General features: G+C 49.8%; 1 protein-coding gene across 1 annotated transcript in view; it reads right to left on the bottom strand.

Annotated features, from left to right (window-relative positions):
• The window catches only part of Zc3h4 (zinc finger CCCH-type containing 4), a 37,699-nt gene extending 19,197 nt beyond the window's left edge, over window positions 1–18,502 (bottom strand). The window contains exons 1-4 of the mRNA XM_052762043.1: window positions 18,200–18,502; window positions 17,845–18,019; window positions 2,098–2,317; window positions 1,705–1,815 (exon numbers count right to left, since the gene is read on the bottom strand). Coding sequence (XP_052618003.1) covers window positions 1,705–1,815; window positions 2,098–2,317; window positions 17,845–18,014 — 501 coding nt within the window. The 5' untranslated portion in view covers window positions 18,015–18,019; window positions 18,200–18,502. The remainder of the gene's footprint in view (window positions 1–1,704; window positions 1,816–2,097; window positions 2,318–17,844; window positions 18,020–18,199) is intronic.
• Window positions 18,503–19,644: the final 1,142 nt, after the last annotated feature.

Below are 19,644 nucleotides of genomic sequence, written 5' to 3'. Positions count from 1 at the left end.
ACTGTACCACACCCTCCACCATCTGCAGTGGTGCACGATGCTGTCACAGGAAAGGCTTTAAAAAGTGCCATCATGGGGCTGCAGAGACAGCCCAGCAGCTAAGAACACTGGTTGCTATTCCAGGAACTTGAGTATGGCTCTTTGCAGCTATAGAGACTCACAACTGTAAGTAGCTCCAGTTCCAGAGGCTATGACACACTCTTCTGGCTTCTGCTGGCACCAGACATACATATGGTACACAAACAGACATACAGGAAAACAGACACATAAAATAATATTTTTTAATTAAAAAAGGTGCCGTCACACTCTTCCTAGCATGTGGTTTTATTTATTTACTTTTATTTCTTTGTTTTTTTTTGGTTTGTTTGGTTTTTGGTTTTTCGAGACAGGGTTTCTCTGTGTAGCTTTGCGCCTTTCCTGGAACTCGCTTTGGAGACCAGGCTGGCCTTGAACTCAGAGATCCACCTGCCTCTGCCTCCCGAGTGCTGGGATTAAAGACATGTACCACCAGTGCCCCACCTAGCCCATGGTTTTAAAAGACAGGGTTTTGCTGTATAGGTCAGGCGGGGCTCTAACTTTATGGTGGTTTGAATGTAATTGGCCCCCATGAGCTCACAGGGAGTGGCTATTAGGATGTGCGGCTTTGTTGGAGTAGGTATGGCCTTACTGGAGGAAGTGTGTCACTGTGGAGGCCAGCTCTGAGGTCTCATATATGCTCAAGCTACACTCAGTGTCTCAATTCACTTCCTGTTGCCTGCTGATGAAGGTGTAGGAATCTCATCTCCAGCATGGCCCACTATGATGATAACAGACTAAGCCTCTGAAATTGTAAGCCACTCCATTAAATATTTTCTTTTATAAGAGTTGCCATGGTCATGGTGTCTCTTCACAGCAATAGAAACCCTAAGACAAACTCTACTTATTTATTTTTATATGTATGAGTGTTTTGATGCATGTACCACGTGCACCGCATGCATGCAGTACCCACAGAGGCCACATCTCCCAGAACTGGAGGCACACAGAGCTGTAGCTACCACATAGTTGCTGCATCTTCTGCAAAAACAATGCATGCAACTTAACCACTGAGCCATTTCTCCAGCTTCTGGGCTCCAACTCTTGATCTTTCTGCCTCAGCCTTCCTAGTCCTGGGATTACTAGTCCGTGTCCCCATTTCCTGTTTGTTTTTATTTTCTATTATTTAGTATTAGTAGTGGTGGCAGTGGTCCATGGCTATGAGCACAAAGGCAATCACTACACCACTGAGCTACATCCCCAGTCCTTGTTTTTCCTTACACGTTTTTTTTTTTAAAAGAGAAAGTATACACACACCGGACAAATGATGTAAATTTATGGTTAAATTCAGAGTTGTAATGGGGTATTTAACTTCTAACTGCGCAGCCCTGGAGATAATTTACTCTACTGGCCACTTCATTCTCTTGCCAATTTCCCACAAAAGGTCACTTATGAACAGTGGAAAGCAGTCATCCATGACCCGGATGAGTTAGACATACTGAGTCCTGCCAAACCATGGGGGAGACTCGACACTAGGCAAACTCAGGAGCAGGCCTTGTGGAGAAAGCCATTTCCCCGACTCAAAGCCATACATTCCAACTCTCTGTTCCCTCAACCTGAAAACAATACCCACTGTCTCTGGGCTACCATCCACCTGTCCTGTTGCAGAATGCATGGGATAGTGTCACTCACCGGTGCGTATGGTGGGCTATAGTCCCGGTACTTGCGGTGACTCTTCTCACTGGGGCTGAAATCCGAGTCATCTGAGAAGTCCGAGAAATCATCACTGGAAGAAGCATGGCGCTGCAATGAGAAGAGACGCCGTGAGTGAGTGCTGCTGGCGGTCACCCTGGCACAGCCAGCCCCAAGACAAACAATGCTGGAGTGTGCCTGGAAGGACTCTGCGCTCTGCCTGAAAACTCTCACCTGGGGGCACTCAACAGCAACAGAGCATAAGCTCCAGACTTGATAAACTGTCCTCAGGCCCCGGATGCTAGAAAGGCTGTTCCTAAGAGTGCCTCTAGGCATGCAGGTGGGCTCTGGGCCAGCAGTGGACGGGTGTGTGGGGAACCCTCAGGGACCTACTTTGTGCTTGGATTTCCGCCTCTTCTTTGACCTCCGCTTCTCCTTCTCCCGCTCCTTCTTCCGCTTCCGCTTCAGTCTCCGGTGAGACTTCTCCTCATCCGAGTCGCTGTGGTGCTTCTCCCCCTTTTCTTTCCGACTCCTCTCTTGTCCGCCAGGAGCATCCTGGGTCTCCTCAGCCCCGTCATCTTCCAGTTCCCCTTCTTCCAACTCACCATCTTCCCTGCGAATCAACCCCCAAACCACCGTGAACTCGGGGCCTGCAGGGCCTTTGAAGGCTCTGAAGGTGGGTACAGCTCTAGTGGCTGGGACAAGCCCCAGGAGGGACAGGGCCAACTCTCATCCTGGGTCATCACCAGCAGGCAGGGAGAACAGCTCAGTGGGAGGGTGCTTGCCTAACACACAAGACGCCCTGAGCCCCAGTCCTAGCACTCAAAAAATAAAAAGCCAGGCTAAGCCAGGTGTGATACAGCGCGCCTTTAATCCAAGCACTGGGGAGGCAGAGGCAGGAGGACCTCTGAGTTTGAGGCCAGCCAGGTCTTCAAAAGAGTTCCAGGCTAGCCAAGGCTACATAGTGAGACCATGTCTCAAAAACAAAAACAACAAAGCACAAACAAAAACCCCCACTAGTAAACAAAAAGAAAGGTACTGTGCTCACACAGGGACAAGCCTATTTCAGGATTCCCCACCATTCCAGAGCCTAAGTGCTCTTAGCAGAAAAGCAGTAGGTCCTGTGGCCACTGAGCTGAGGAATGTGTTCCTGGGTACTGACTGCTATAGGTTGAGTGGCCTTGCTGCCCAGCTCCCACAAAGCTCTTCTATACAGCATTACTGAGACCTACTAGACCACAGAAGTTCGTTTGCAGGGAACCCCAACTGACACACTCTGGTATATGGAGATACACAGCAAACTGAACTTGTTCCATTAGGGACCCAGAGGGTAGAGTCAGGTCCCACTCCTGCTGAGCCCTCCCTTAGCTAATTCTGTTCTCTCTCCCAGCTGACTCCCTCACCTTGACTCTAGGTACCCTTTCCCACCCCTCTCAGGCACTTTTCCTGACGTTCTCAACTCCCCATGTCACTCAGGGCTCAGCGCTTTGAAAAGTAAAAGCACTCTCCTAACCTAACAAGCTATGAGTCACCCAACACGTCTAAATAGCTATGGACAGGTTGTGGGGTAGGGGCAGGTATCTATGGGTGGAGTCAGGGTGGGTCAAGAAAAGCAGCAGATGGGAAAGGAGTCCAAGGTTCAAGTCAGACCCACAGACACAGATGTTGCTAAGCACAGGAGTTGGGAGAATGGAAAAATCTTTTAAATTTAGCTGGGTGTCATGGCAGACAGAGGCAGGCTGATCTCTTTGAGTTTGAGGCCAGGTTACAGTACCAGGTCAGCAAAAGTATACAGTGAGACCCTGCCTGGGGGAGAGAAAAAAAAAAGATTTTAAAAGCTCTCAGCCCTGTCTGGTGGCACATGCCTTTAATCTCAGCACTCAGGAGGCAGAGATAGGAGGGTCTCTGTAAGATTCAGGGCAGCCTGGTCTGCATGGTGAGTTCTAGGACAGCCAGAGCTACAGACACCTTCTCTCAAAAGGCAAACAAATGAGCAGTGGTGGCCCAGGCCTTTAATCCCAGCACTGGGGAGACAGAGGCAGGCAGGTCTCTGTGAGTTCAAGGCCAGCCTGGGCTACAGAGTGAGTTCCAGAACAGCCAACGCTACACAGAGAAACACTATCACAAAAAAAAAAGGTAAACAACAAAACAAGCACAAATTAGTTTATAGCTCCCTCATAAATGTTCCTCATAAATGACAGCAGAAAGGTCTTTGAATGAGCACACAAGTCCCTTACACTTCAACTAATAAGGGTCAAAAAGAGATTATATGATAATAGTAGTAAGAGTAAGAGAATTGAAGTGAACCTGGAAGAGTGCAGGCTGAAGGTTAGCCTGGGCTACTTGCCTAGAGTCTATTCCACACCACACCAAAAAACAATTTTTAAAAATTTCAATAGGCTGGGAAAAAGCTAACCAAAGAAAAGGGAACAGGGAACAGCCCTCCAAAGCGGCTTTGGAGGAGGAGGAAATAACCACTTGGGAGCCCTGAGGGTCGTAAGGGCTCCCAGGGAAACAAGAGCCTCTTTCCCCAGCCCTCCACAGCCCTTTCCCAGCTTCAAGAGGCGCTTCTCTAATTAATTTAGAGCCCAATTCAAAAGAGCCAGGCCTGGCTCAACATCCAAGAGGCCTGGCCCCAAAGACACACAAAATGGAGGTCAAGGACAACACTCAGACAGCAAGGCGTAAGGCTCCTAATGCTGTCAAAGGCAACCACGGTGGGGAGTGAGGCCTTGTGTTCCTCAGAGGCTTTCCACCTAAGCAGCTCAGCTGTGGGACCCCACCTGCACAGAAGACACAGCCAACTCTGGATGGGGCAGGGCACAGAGAAGCATTCCTGTCAAGTGAGGCACCCTGCAGGTTCAGCTCAGAACCAGCGGCAATGGGAAAACCTGACTAGGAAAACTGGTTTTGTCTCGAGGAAGAAGCTGTTACTCAGTGACATGGCCACTGGCCAGCGGTGATGGGAACAAAGCCACTCTGATGGGAATACTGTGGGTGGGCCAGGGCCACGCCTCAGAGAAAGAGGAGGAATAGGCAGAGGTTAGGAGCAGCTGGAGCCAGGCAGGCTGGGATTCCCTGTGAAGGAAAGCTAATGGTCTTGGGCATGGGTACCCGACTACCTCCTTTCCCGCAATTTCCTTGTAAGAAAACGGCAGGAACCACATGAAATTCAGCCCATCTGGCAGTCTTGGATAGGTCCCTGGGCACAGAGCTATGCACGTAGAGAACTTGCCCAGGATCAGATGAGGCTTTCCACTCTGTCCCCAAGCTACAGCTGGCTCTGATGAAGGTGTCCCATTTCTAACACCCTAGGAACATGTGACAAGATTATCATGAACCTTAACTGTCATCAAGAATCATACAGCTTTCCTTCCAGAAGCTTCTCCACCCTACAAAGACTTCAGCCCAACATTCTCACCAATAGTGTTGCTAACAGGTCCAGGCAAATCTGGGCTCAGCAAGAGCTACATGCACAAGCTTCTACAAAATGGGCCAACACTTGCTTAAAACTTTGTTTCCCTTGAATGGAGAGACCCTTAAAAATAGAAATTTTTTGAAAATCTAGCTAGGCATGGCAATCTGTGCCTGTAATCCCACTCAGGAGGCTGAGGCAGGAGGATCTCTAGTTCAGGGCCAACCTGGGCTACAGAGCAACATCTTGTCTCAAAATGACAAAATAATAAAAAATAAGCTGGGCGGTGGTGGCGCACACCTTTAATCCCAGCACTCGGGAGGCAGAGCCAGGCGGATCTCTGTGAGTTCGAGGCCAGCCTGGGCTACCAAGTGAGTTCTAGGAAAAGGCACAAAGCTACACAGAGAAACCCTGTCTCGAAAAACCAAATAAATAAATAAATAAATAAATAAATAAAAAACTGCTTGTGACTTAGAAGAGGCATTGGGAAGGTGACACTAGATTGGTCACCACATCTGCAGACACTCGGCTGTGCTCTGCCCTCAGCCCCCAGAGACTATATGATCTCTGCCATGGTCACCACGCTGCAGATGCCTTCCCAGCTAAGAGGCCTGTGTATCAGGTCTGACTACTTCCTGCAGACTATTCACTAGAAAGGAAGGAAGTCACCGGGAGAGGGCGGATATCCCTAGGGCCAGGGACAGAAAACAGCTGGCAGGTTCACAAAATGGCACTTTAACAGGCTGCCAGAAAAATCCTGTCAGAGTGGGATTAAATACCGAGGGAACACGCTTAATAGACTGTGACATAATCCCCCAAGAAAAGTGGGAGAAGCCCCACTGCACTAATAGTTTCAATCTAGCCCTGCCAAACCCTCTTGAGACAGGTGCTCAGGGAGAAAACTCTACAGCTGGGCTGCAGAGACTCCAGTTCACCTGCCTGTCTGCGGCTGGAGCCACTTCCAGGACCCCTAAAGACAAGAACCAGCCATCCCAGGACAGTGCCTGGCCAGCAGATAGAAATGGGCATGGGACAGACACCACCTCGTTTTCTGCAGCTTTGCCTCTAACCTCCTGAACAAAGCTTCCAAGTTTCCATTCTTGGAGCTCACTGCAGCTCCTCTTTAGTCAGAGAATACACCTAGATGCCCAGTCTAAGCAACAGCTCCTGGCCAAACCCCCCAGGGTCCTTAGCTTGCCAACTCATACAGCATGGGCTTCCCAAAAACACTCAGTAAGGAGATCTGGGACGGAACAAGCAGCTCAGGGACGGAACAAGACTTCCTACAGACCAAGTGACACACAACCAGCTCTGCCTCTTCCCTAGAATGGGCTCTCACCTGGACAATGAGATAGCCTTACAGGCATTTCCAGGGTGGGACATTAAATGACAACAGACAAAGCCCTGCACAAAGAGCAGCCAGACAGTAAGCAACAGAGTAGAAGCTACACTTGTCCAAGGAGCAGCTAGTGCACCAGATGAGACAGCAGCATCAGGAGCTCAAAGTCACCCTTAGCTGGCCAGGTGGTGGTGGTGGTGGTGGTGGCGGTGGTGCACGCCTTTAATCCCAGCACTCGGGAGGCAGAGCCAGGCGGGTCTCTGTGAGTTTGAGGCCACCCTGGGCTACAAAGCAAGATCCAGGACAGGCACCAAACTACACAGAGAAACCCTGTCTTGAAAAAAACAAAAAAAAAAAAAGTTATCCTTAGCTACAGAGCAACTTTGAGACCAGCCTGGGCTACACGAGACTGTCTCAAAAACCAGAACCCAAAGAACAAGATAAAACAGTAGTACCAGGGCACACAACATGGAGAAGCCTGAAGGAGCTGGCATGTGACCTGGGGAACAGGCATGGGCGGAAGCGACAGCCAGTTCCTCCTGGGGGACATTGCTGACTGCCCGCCAACAAGTGACCATTTCACTGTGGCCATCCTCTCTCAACCACACCTGCTGACTCCATTTCCTCAACTAATCTACATGGGACCACGAAGCCTCAGAATGTCTGACCAAGAGAAAAAAAGACAGGCAGAGCTGACAAAGAGGACAGTGGGACCAATCAAGCTTGGTAGAAAAGACAAAGACCCCACAGGACAAGGAATCTTGTAGCTCTCAGCAACTCTATAGATAAAGAGTTCTGTTGAACCAAGTTGAAAGCCAGGAGCTTGTGGCTCTGGTTTACACGGGGGAGAGAGGGGAGAGACAGATACCACACCATAAAACAGAAGTGGAAACTCATGGAACAGTGGCTATTACCTGAAGCTCATGAGGCTGCTAGGTTAATGTGAAGGTCGGGGTTATGATCATTAACTGACCGGACTCTCAACAAATTGCCTAGGTAGGCTCTTAATGACCCATTAACTGGGGACAAAAATCACAAAAATTTAAGGAGGCGCTGCCTCTTCAAATGCTTAACAACAGGCCTAAGTGCAGAAGTCAAGGATCCTGGCCCGGCCCTGTAGGACAGGTCAGTCACTAGGAACCAAGGCACAGAGCCTCTCCTTTAGAAAGCTGGCCTGGGCTCATAACTAAAGAAGCCTCCCTCCCCGACCCATGACCTTCCTTTGATCTAGGAAGTGGTACAGCAGCCAAGGGGGACAGCACTGAGGGCTCTGCAGAGCTAGGAGAGCCCTGAAGTAAGCCTCTGCACCTCACACATGTTTGTCAGTGTCCTTACTACCCAGTTCATCAACCAGAAACCAAGAGCAAGTGGGCTCTGTTGCCCTCCCCTTGGCATTTGTAGGCACAATCATAACCTGCTCTGTGATGTCATGTCATCTCCATGGTAACATGCCTGCCTTGTGACAACCAGATGAACCACTGGCACAAACCAACCACAGGAAGAAAGAGACCTCCTGATGCCAGTGCATGGATCTGAACCACCTACAGCATGCCACACAAGGGACGTCCAAGCAGACTGAACCGAGACTGGGTATTTCAGGCACTTAATGGCTAACTACTAATTTTGCTAAGAACAATGGAGGTTTTCAGTATACATGCACATTCTTAGCCAGGCATTGTGGCACACTCCTTTAATGCCAGCACTCTTGGGAGGCAGAGGCAGGCGGGTGTCTGTGAGTTCAAGGCCAGCCTGGTCTATAGAGTGAGTTCCAGGACAAGCTCCAAAAGCTACACAGAGAAATGCTACCTCAGGAAAAACAAAACAAACCACATACACACACACATTGAAAAAAATGGGAAGGAACAAATATATGACAAGCTAGGGCTGGGCAACATCTCTCTGACCTACTTCTTGTATCCTGGGGTCCTGGGCAGTCTGAAGGCAGTCTGCACTGCTCACTACTGACATCTACACCTCCATTTTACAGACAAGCAAACTGAGGCTAAGAAATGGAGAGAAATCTGCCTGTAGGGTCACAGCAAGAAACAGCATTAGAAATCAGGACTCTGACCCCAAAGACTAGCTCTTAATCTCTAGCCTTTAGATAACTAGAAATCATCTTGTACAGGAATAATTCATTAAACAGACAAAATGAGCAACATGCATATGAAATGGATGAAATGACAGTACTCCAAGAAATGTCAAAATGAGGCAGGAGGGCCAGTGAGACGGTGGAGCCGGGACAGGCTCTTGCCTTTGGAGATGCAAGCTGTCAGAATCCAGGATCTGACCCTCCATCAGATCAAGAGGACAGTTTTACTACAGAGTAAGACATAGTCTTGGGGTGGGAAAAGGGGATAAGCAAGCAATGCAAAACCAAAAGAGGGAATATACAAAGTGCCCTAAGGAAATGCACACTTGTATTCACAAGCTGCAGCCCCCACATTGTGGTTCATTCAAGCACGAACCTCTTAACGCAGAAGCTTCAAATCAACTGCTTAAGAAAGCCAGCCCAGAGGAACCTCCCAGATACAAAGTTGCCACTTCTTTTGTGGGAGTAGCTACTGTCTGCCTCCCACCAGTTGGCAAACAGCCAAGATACATGGCTCTTTCAGAAGACGACCCTCAGCAACTATCACACCCTTTGCTAGCCACGGGATACCAGCTTAGGAGCTTCGGACAGTTCCAAGGCAAGGCTACCTCATTCCCATTACTCAGGAAAGAAACGTCTAATATGTCTAATTAATCTGAAGAAAGACTCCACCTTATAAATTTTTAGGGGAACCAACTCTGCCGCCTAATATACTGAGCCTTGTGCACACTGGACAAGCACTCTAGCACTGAGCGCTATATTCCCTGCCTTTGACTTTTTTTTGGTTTTTTTTTGAGACAGGGTTTCTCTGTGTAGCCTTGGCTGTCCTGGAACTCCTGGAACTCGCTCTGCAAACCAGCCTGGTCTCGAGATCCACTTGTGTCCGCCTCCCAAGTGCTGGGATTAAAGGTTGTGCCACCACCGCCCAGCTTGATTTTTATGTTTACCTGTACACATCTGTGTGGGTGCCAGTGGAGGCCAGAAGGTGGCAGATACCCCAGTTATAGGTGGTTGTAAACCACCAGATGTGGATGCTGGGAACAGAACTCAGGTTCTCTGGACAAGCACCAAGTTCTCTTAACCACTGAATTAGGGCTTTTTGTTGTTTGTTTGCTTTGGGGGTGGAGACAAGGTTTCTCTGTGTAGCCCTGGCTGTCCTGGAACTCACTCTGCAAACCAGGCTGACCTCGAACTCACAGTTCCAAGAATTTTAATGCCCTATTTGAGCAGCAGGTAGACACATGTTGTACCCAAAACATTCATACATGACATAAATCTTAAAAAACAAAACACACACACACACACACACACACACACACAAAACTTCTGAAGAGCTGCAATTAACTGCATATAGCTGTCTGCTGGTGCCCTGTAAGGTGGCGTCCTAAGGAAAACTAAGCCCCGGTGTCTCTTAAGAAAATGATGGGTTGGGGATTTAGCTCAGTGGTAAGCGCTTGCCTAGCAAGCACAAGGCTCTGGGTTCGATCCTCAGCTCCAAAAAAAAAAAAAGAAAGAAAGAAAAGCAACAACAAAAACCAAAAAAGAAAATGAGGAGGGCAATTATCCACCTACAGTGGACATTTAGTCAAGCAACTCTAGAGTCTGGTCCCAGCTGCCTAGAGTTAGGCCACAGAAGGATGTATTAGCTGTGATCACTTCCAGAGCTAGGCTTCAGGAAGACTTTGGTTACTTCTCATGAATCAAAGTTCCATCCATGAGGGCTGGGAATATAGCTCAGTGGTAGAGCACTTGTCTAGAACATTCTTGGTTCAATCCCCAGTACTTCAAAAAGGAAAAATCCATCCATCTACTTTGCAGCTGAAAAGCTTGAGCCTGGATCTCTACATGCCCAGGCACAGAACGTAACGATGATAGGACCCTCTGCAGTCGGGAGGCTGACGGTGATGTCCACCTCTGCAGGACCAACTTTACTTGCCATCCCTGCACTTCCCATCTGCTTCCACATAAACATACTGTGGCCACTGTGTGCAAAGGCCAGCAAGCCTGGTCAAGGGCCCAGAGTATATACTGTCAGCTTTTTTGCAGGCCACACGGTCCCTGTCTCAATTTCTCAGCTCTGCCATTTGCTACTGAGGATAATACAGATGGGCATGGCTATGCTGATAAACTTGGCCTATAAAAACTGACCTGGGACAAGGGCAAAGGTCTGCAAAGTCCTATACTAGATGAACGGTTTTCAATTTTTATTTTCTTTTTCTTTTTTTCTATTTCTTGTTTTGCAGTACTGGGTCTGGGAATGGAACCCAGAACTTTGTACATGCCAGGCAAGCAAAACACCCCTGGCCACGTCCCTAGCCAGTTCCCTTTTCTATCTTGACAAGGTCTTGCTAAAGTTACTCAGGCACCCATGAGCTTAGCTCAGGCAAGCCTTGTGATCGATCCTCTTGCCTTAGCCTCCCAGGAAGCTGAGACTGTAGGCCTGATCATCATGCCAGGGTCAAACTTTCTGCCCTTGACCTATAGCTCCTTTTCCATTCTGTGTAAAATGTAAAGGAAGTTTCATTTAACTACATTTCTTTCTACCCTCTTCTGATGTTTGTCTGATATGAAGACACATCAATAACTGGACTTCATAGACCACTAATGATCATATCCTACAGTGTGAAGAGTACTATACCAGTGTGAGGTATGGTGAGTATGGTGGTACACGCCTTGAATCCCAACCTCGGGAGGTGGAGGCAGGCAGATATCTGTGTTTGAGGCCAACCTGATCTATATATTGAGTTTAGAACCTGTCTCAAAACAACAAAAAAGTACTATACTACTGCATTGGGAGGCTGAGGCAGAAGGACTACTTCAAGGTTAAGGCCAGCCCGAACTGTAGAATCAGACCCCATCTCAAAACAGAAAGAGGACTAAAGACACGGCTCAGTGGTTAAGAACACTAAATGCTCATCTAGACGACCTGAGCAGTTCCCAGCCCCCAAGTAGGTATAATAACTCCTGCACTGATGTAAACATGCCAACACAAACACACACACACACACACACACACACACACACACACACACACACACACACACTTTAAAATAAAATGAGTGGAAAAGAGAGAGGAGTACTGTAGCAGACTCAGGACAGCGCAGTGGGGAGAGACAGCATCTGTCACATATAGCCTCCAGCGCTTTTTGTGACTAGATCTTATTGCTGATTTCCCACCAAAGGTTAAGGAGCTTCTGTGGGAAGTCTGCAGCAGGGCTTGATGGTTATCACCCTTTGACCTTTCCACTCACAAAGGTACAGCTGTGCTACAAACTGAGACCCAGCGTCAAAAAGCCAAAGGGCACAGTGGAACACACCTGCAATCCCAGCACTTAGGAGGCAGAGGCAGAGGGACTGCCGTACATGGGACTCAGCATGGTAAGATAGCCAGTGTTCTATGCCAGCAAGGGATACTGTGTGAGAACCTCTCTTGTTAAACCAGCCAAATCAACAAATACTAAGGGCTAGCCAGGCCTACTGGCTGCATTTGTGATCCCAGCATCCTGAAGTCTAAGGAAGAGCATCACTTAGAGTTGGAGGCCAGTATGGACTGAACTGTCTCACAACAAACACAACGACAACCAAGGGCTGGGGACGCAGCTCTGGAGTAGAGCAAACATCCAGCAGGTGCTGGGCCTTCCTCCCTAGTACTGAAAACAAAACACAACAATCAAACACTTCTGTTCCAATCAAAATGCGGGACAAGGGGGTTGGGCATTTAGCTCAGTGGTAGAGCGCTTGCCTAGCAAGCTCAAGGCCCTAGGTTTGATCCTCAGCTCCGAGAAGAAAAAAAAAGTGCTTGCTTGCACTGGCTTTTCCTCTGAAGCAAGTATTTAGGCACAACATGTAGGACAAGCCTTGCTGCTGAATAAGCATAACCCTCAGGGACTCAGCCAAATTACAAGGGTGACAGACCCTGGAATGCAGGAGGCCTGGCCCTCAGAGATTCAGACCAGGAAGGGGTGGCTGAAGCAGAGCGAGGAGGTGGGGAGGAGAGCGAGGGTTGGCTTTGGATCCCCAGCTTCCTGGTTCTCAGGGGGCCAACCTCAGCGGGAACGCTGACTCATTCCACTCTTAATTGCAAAGGCAAACACATGCCAGGACAGCAGGCACGGGCTCCAGACAGCAGGACCATTTTAGCATCCAGATAAGCACTGTGAAACAACAAGTGCCACAAGATGGCTTCCATCGACTTCAGTCCCCCACAGGCTCCTTTCAACCTAAGAGGTGCAGGATGAGTAAACCTCCCTCAGTCACACACATCCTGCTTCTATTTACACACAGGCTGCCAGCGTTCTATTTGGAATTTCCTCCTGGTAAGGAAGAGGCACTGAGCCGCAGCCACTGTGTAGGTGCTCGGCAGTGCCCACTGGCCTGTGGTGACCCTGACAAGTGGGCACTGGTGCTGGAGTGGGCACCAGCCCTGAACAGCAGCAGCGACTTCCAAATACCCACTCTTCCTTCACATCCTGTTGCCACCTCCAGTGTTCAGAGATGTCACCGCCTGCCTGACAAACAGGGAGCTGAGCCACCAATCAACACAGCTGAAGCAGGGAAAACAGTAAGGTTCCCTATCGGGAGGAGCAATCTGGCCAAGAGAAACAAGCTACTCCTAGCAGACAACCTCCATCCTGCTAAAGAAAAATTATCTCTATGATGATATAGCTGTAACTAGCACCAACCAATAATAGGTCATGTCTTCATTTGTTACACCAGCTCAAAAAAATCACCTCTGTAGGCAATGTGCCTGAAATGGACTTTGAAACCGCCTCACCTCACCACATAGCACTATCCCCACACTAATGCTGCACTGGGTCTAACAGTGTGCCCACAACATTCACAGACGCAACAGAGCTTTGTAGCAGATGAGGCCTTGAAACTAGGAAAGTCAGAGCTGGAAAGTTTGGCTCCCTTTGAGCAAGTTCATTTTTTGCCTTAACTTATCCAAACAGGCAGCTTGCCACAGCCTATGAGGCCTTAATTATGTAACTGACTCCAGACCATTTCCTCCATTACCTCTGCCAATGAGCAGGCTGCTCCTTCAGGTCCTCAAAGCAATCAGCAAGTAATAACTGCCAGAATGCTGCAACCTTCCTGTTTCCCTCTCATCCTGGCTGTGCACCCCAGCAGTGGTGAGGTACAGCCAAGGGCCTGGCTCAACTCAAGCCTATCACTTAAGATCCCATAGCAGGGCAGAACCAGTCACTCTGGCACTACTAGAAGGTTCCATCCACATGGACTACATGTAGGTTCCCTGAATTTGGTTTGACTTAAAGCTATCCAGATACCTGGAGACAGTTTAAGGTAGTCACTGGAAATGAATCCCTAAACATCACCTCCATGAAAAAGGTTTCTAGGGACGCCACAGAACAGTGAAGAACCTGAGGTGGTTCTGAGACAGCCCACAGGGAAGGTTAAGGACTCAAGAACACTGGGTGGGCAGGGGTGGAGGCAGAGCCAGGGCCTAGGAACTTGTCCCAGAGTTCAACTATATGGAAACACTCAGACTCAGGAGCCATACACTTCACCTCTAACTTGCCAGGCAGAGCAGTCAGAGTAGCCTTATTTCCCACACAATTTCCCCTTGGGATAAGTCTTCCTGAATAAGGCAAAACCACATGGATGATTTTCTAAAACAGCTAACTTTACTTCCAGAAAATTGTCTTATCAAGAATCAAAAATCTAAACCTTAGAGTAAATGAAGGAAAGCCCTAGAAGACAGACTAGGAGTTAGAAAGCTCTTATGCGGAATCAATCACCCTCCCTTTGGAGGATTAAATTGGAGAATGCGGGATGTGAGGGCCTCTGACTTGAGCATCTACATTGTCGTGGTCAAAGCCCACTGTGCTCCTACTGGGAGATTTTTGACTCGCTTTCAAGTTAAAACTTTTCATCCAGAGGAAACAAAAACTTCCAAGGTTACAAAGTATATCTATATATGCTTTGCTGTTAAAATCAGCGATTCCAAGTGACACCCTTTTCTTTTTGCTTTTGCAACATCCATTAATTTCATTGTTAACTAATACTGGTACATCAGTTTAGGGAGGAAAAAAAAGGTACTACTGTGACATTTCAAAAATAAGGAATACCTAAACACAGCTAACTTAATATTGGGGACTCCTTTGCCAACAAAACAAAAACAAAAACAACAAACCCTTGTATGGACATGCCTAAGAGCTCTTTAAAATGTTTGGAGGAAACATTTTCAAGTTCAGCAAATGACTGCTAAAATTTTCATTTACAAAAGGAATTCCATTTCCTTCTAACATTTTATTTTTAAAGTTTAAACATCCTTTTACAACTCAGTAATCCTAAACATGTGGACTGGAAGGGTTATCGGTCAGCACCCAGTTTCTGCTCTGAGCTCCTAGAGGAGGAATTTTACACAAGATGGGAGGAACCTTCAAATGTTTTTTCCAGCTGACCCAGCGCACCGGACAGTGTGTTGAGTTCGTGCTTTCGACATTTTGTGCAGGAATACTGCATGTTATGGAAACTTCTTCCTTCCTCGGGCAACTGATTATACACCAGACCACCACTGCATGGCAGGTAAAACTGTGAATACATTAAAGGAAGAAAACAAGTGACCTGGCAAACTGCAGCTTACATGCTCAAGTGGGGTGGCCATCACTTCTCCCGAGAACGCAGAGGGCAACAGGCTCTTTGGAAGGGGCCAGGCTCATGTGTGAGTAGACTTCCCCTAACGAAGTACCTCAGGGACCAACAGTGGGCCAGGGGACAGGGAACGTCACCGTGTTTTGTCTTTTAACAGAAGAACTGATGCTTGTAAAACACATTAGAAGGACAGCGTTAGGTCCTGCAAGTCATTGCTGTTGCTTTGTGGTCGATGTTTCTTTTTAACTTGTATGTGTCGGATGAGGGGGCACTGAGAGCAGGAGGTGTTCTCTCCAACATGACTGGGCGTGTAACACGTTTTACATCAACTTTTCACGGTCAGGCATGTGCTTTCGAACAAAGAGCAGTGGAGACAGGAGAGATCAGGGCTTGACACAGTTTACAGATACATTTTGTGCTTAGACAGTACTTTACAAATGACTTGCTCAATTTAAAGGTCTATCACTGTAAGAAACATTCGAGTAAAATAAGGGAAGTGGACCTGCTTGAAACAGTCTTTTTGGGGAGGACAAGGGATGTGACCTTAACTTGAATAGAAGTAGAAACCAAATCAGTAAGCTTGTCTCCTGCACTTGAAGTTAGCCACTTTGACATGAAGGCTGGAGACAAAGCAATGGGTGGATCTGGAAAGAGGGACCAAGGGTCTGAAAACATACTGGGCCTTTTCCATGGATTTTTGTCATGTTACAGTAACACTTTTTTTTTTTTTTTTAAGAAAACTGTGTACATCAAATTTTAAAAATTAAACACTGAAAGGATGTGCAAGTCTAAAAGGGCTCAACAGGGTTAGAATCCTGATTTGAACATAATAAATCCACTCTCAAGCATCACTTTGGTCTAAAGGCGAGGAGGAAGCAGGCAGGAAAGGGACTAAAAGAGGGAGATCATTGAATTACTCAATAAAAGAGGCTACTTACCATCCCAACCCATTGTAAGACATACACTTCTGACATAAGAGAACTCCTTAGAGGTCGGATAAAGCTCGTAAGCACCTTTGAGTAAGGCACCTGCCCCGAGAGGGCCTGGAAGCCCACCGTGGGCTTAGCGAACAGACCTCCGCTAATCTGTTTATTTCCTTGAACTGTAGTCTGGCTGCGAAGGGCTGCGATTCCCAGGACGATACATTTAATTAGAACAAAACAGAAAAAAAAAAAAAAAAAAAAGTAAAAAGCTCACCAAACTGCTGCACCTGTGTCTTTGAATGTGGGTGCCATTTCTTTTAAAAGGCAAAGGAGGGTCTGTGAAGGAGAAAGGGAAAACAGGACTTGGGAGTGGGATAAAGGGCTGAGACCCTTGTCTGGAGGGGTACTCTGCGATTCCCCAAGCGGCTGCCAGCCATCTGTCCAGCGAATTCTCCACCCTACCCCACCCCCCACTGCCTGCAAGACTGGCTTTCCTGCCCACTGAAACCCACCTTTCTTTTTCAAACCTACTCACTCCAGCCCCCAGGAGTCAGCAAACCCTTACCCCATACCCTTATGCTCCAGCAGGGCCAAAAGGGCCCCAAACCTTATCCTGAAAACGCACGCGGGGCTGTCCCCATTATCACCCGCCAGAGAAGGGCGTGGGGGAACCCACTTCGCACTTAATAAAGAACAAGGGGCGCCACAGTTCACGTCCTGCCAAAGTATAAGGAGACCTCCTTTGCTCCCGTAGGAGCAACCGCACCCCATTTTACCCTAAGAGGGGAGATGCCCAGGGGAAAGCGGTGGCCAACTTCCTCTCCCATCCACAGCAGGGAAAGCAACCTTCAACCTCCCCGCGAAAATAAGTAACAATAAAAAGGCTTAGGACTAAGGACCATCCACCACTGTCACCTACCTACAAAAAGAGAGGGGACCCTGAGAAAAAACAGGGCTTCCAAAAAAGGTCAAGAGCTTTCATCAAAAGAGCTGGAGATGCACCCCTTCCCTGCCTGCCTTCTAGAGGAGTAACTAGAAAATACCTCCCGCCAAAAAAATGTGCACAAGAGCCCCCATCCTAAGGAGCCCTCCACAGAAGGTTGGAGCGAAGGCTGATCCGAACCCCCACTTTCTGCCTGCGTTAGATTCGGGTACCTATCCAAAATGGGCAGGGTATAACCTCCCCCAGGAGAAAGGATACTGTCAGGGACTGGGAAGACCCCCAACTCCGAACCCCTAAGAGAGGAGCTGTAAGCTGGAGGATCCCCCTAAAACAAGAGAATCCGGGGGCCCCTCCCCCAAAGCCTTCCCCGAAGCCAGGCGACAGGCCGCTGACGGCCAGCTCCGAGCGAGCGCAGGGGCGGCCGAGGAGCCTGATGGGCCTCGGCAAGCCCACCCCCTTGGCGGCCCGTGCCCCGGGCGGGCGGACGGACAGACGGACGGGCCGGCGGGCGCGGGGGGTCCGGGGGGCGCCTCCTCACCTTCCCCTCAGCATGGCGCCCAAAAAAAGACAGAGCGAGAGCGAGGGAGAGCGGGCGAACGCCGCGAGGGGGGGCAACGCATGAGGCCGGGAGAGAAAGCGAAGCGAGAAAGAGCGAGCGAGTTAGAGACACCCACCGACCCCGCCCTTCCTCCTCCTCCTCCTCCTCCTCCGCGGCCCGGCCCAACATGGCGGCCGTCCCCTTCCTCCTCCTCCTCCTCCTCCTCCTCCCCCCTCCCCGGGGGACGCTGCCCGGCCCAGGCCGGGGGGCCTGACCTGTCGTCAGGGAGCGGGAGGCGGTGGTGGAGGAGGTGCGGGGTGGCCGCGCGGCCGTCGGGGGAACACGGAGGAGGCGAAGGCGTTGATGGCGGCGGCGGCGGCGGCGATGGCGGCGGCGGCGGCGACTCTGATGGCGGCGGCGGGGGGGTCCCGGGCGCGGCCTCCATCGTTCCTTTGAGGGGGAGGGGATGTTAATGCACGAAAAAGGACTGCTTGGGCGTGGCGGGAGGGGCACACTTCAGCTCTCCGAGGCTCCTGATGGGAATGGGGCATTTATCTATCTAGCTATGTCTACATATACACATTATATATAGAGAGAGAGGGTTTTTTTTCTTTTCGGTTTCGGAATCACCTCTGAGCCGACTTCCACGTAGGCCGCGCGGCCTAGGCCCCGGCGAGGCCGCCCGCCGCCTGCTTTCTCCGCAGCCCGCGCCCCCTGCGATCACTCGCTCACGGGCACGGGACCCTCATCGGGGCGTGAGGTTCCCTCCCGAGACACACACGCACACACACCACACACACACACATACGGGCCCCCAAGGCCCGAGACCCGGGGGACACGGACACTGGTGGGTGGTTGGGTGTAATTAGCGCGGACCGCGCGCAACGGAGCAAGCGAAGGGGAAGGGGGGGGGAAAGAGGAGAGCGAGCAAGGGGATGGTTAAAAAAAAAAAAAAAAAAACACCAGGGAGAAGAGGGAACGGGCTGCGGAGATGGGGCCGACTGTCTGCCCGCCCTAGGTGCCCCAGCTGCCCGGCCCCCGCCGCGGTCAGGAATTCACACAAAATGGCGGCACAGCCGGGACGAGCACCCAGGCTGAAGCTGGAGGAAGGGCGTGGAGGGGGGGGGGCACTGAGAGGCCGGAGGAGCGTCACGTGGGGAAGGGCAGCGACGGCCCGCCCGACAGCGGGCGGAAAGAACCGAAGCGGAAGGGCGAGGTGGCGGAGAGACGGAAAGAGCCGAATGCCGCTGAGAAAAACCCGAGAGGCCGGAATAAGCCGGAAAGAGCCGAGGGAAGATCGAGGTCACGGAAGGAACGTGAAGCGGCTCAAAGACCCACCTAAAGAACCAAGGGTGGTCGTGGGGGTGGGACTAGAGAAGGCACGGAGAGCCGGAAATAGCCGAAGCGCTTCGGGACTGGAGAACCCCCACGGACTTGAGAAAATCCGGAAAGAGCCGAAGTCAGTGAAGGGATCGCGGCAAGAGGCGGAAGTAGCTGAAATAAATCGAGCCGAGCGAATAGGAATTAGCGAATGAGCTGGACGGGTGGGGCTGGAAAGGCGATTAATTAACTCAAAGAGTAAATGACTTTCAGAAACTCGCCCCAGAGCAAGCGAGAAGAACCGAAAATTGCTAGTTTGAAGGAAGGCGGGAAGAGCCAAAAGTTTTAGGTGGGAGAATGGGAGGGAAAAAAATTTAACCGAGAGCCGGAGACTGGTCCCAGGAGTCGGACGTTTCCGAAGAGGGGCTGGAGCAGAGGCGGCCCGGAGATGACGTCACGACATAACTCGCGCGGTGACGTCATCCTTGGGGGCGAGAAGGGCGGGGCCTGGCTATGCCAGGCGTAGTGGAAATCTTCTAGGTTCTTTTAAACCACTAAGGAAATCTTTTGACCCTCACCACCTGCCTAAACTGATGCTCCTAGTTTATAGGTGGAGACTGAAGCCGAAGGCTGAGGCTCAGTTGGCGTAAGATCATAGATTTAGGGCCAGGATCTGGGGAAAAGGCTCAGTTGGCAGTGCTTGGTTCTAGACATATATGAAACCCAAAGCTTCATCCCCAGCAGCGGGTAGAACC

Source organism: Peromyscus californicus, unplaced genomic scaffold, assembly GCF_007827085.1.
Source record: "Peromyscus californicus insignis strain IS unplaced genomic scaffold, ASM782708v3 Scaffold_4__1_contigs__length_199733344, whole genome shotgun sequence".
Taxonomy (NCBI): Eukaryota; Metazoa; Chordata; class Mammalia; order Rodentia; family Cricetidae; genus Peromyscus; species Peromyscus californicus.
The sequence above is the reverse complement of the archived record's forward strand: the minus strand, read 5'-3'. Positions and strand labels throughout refer to the sequence as shown.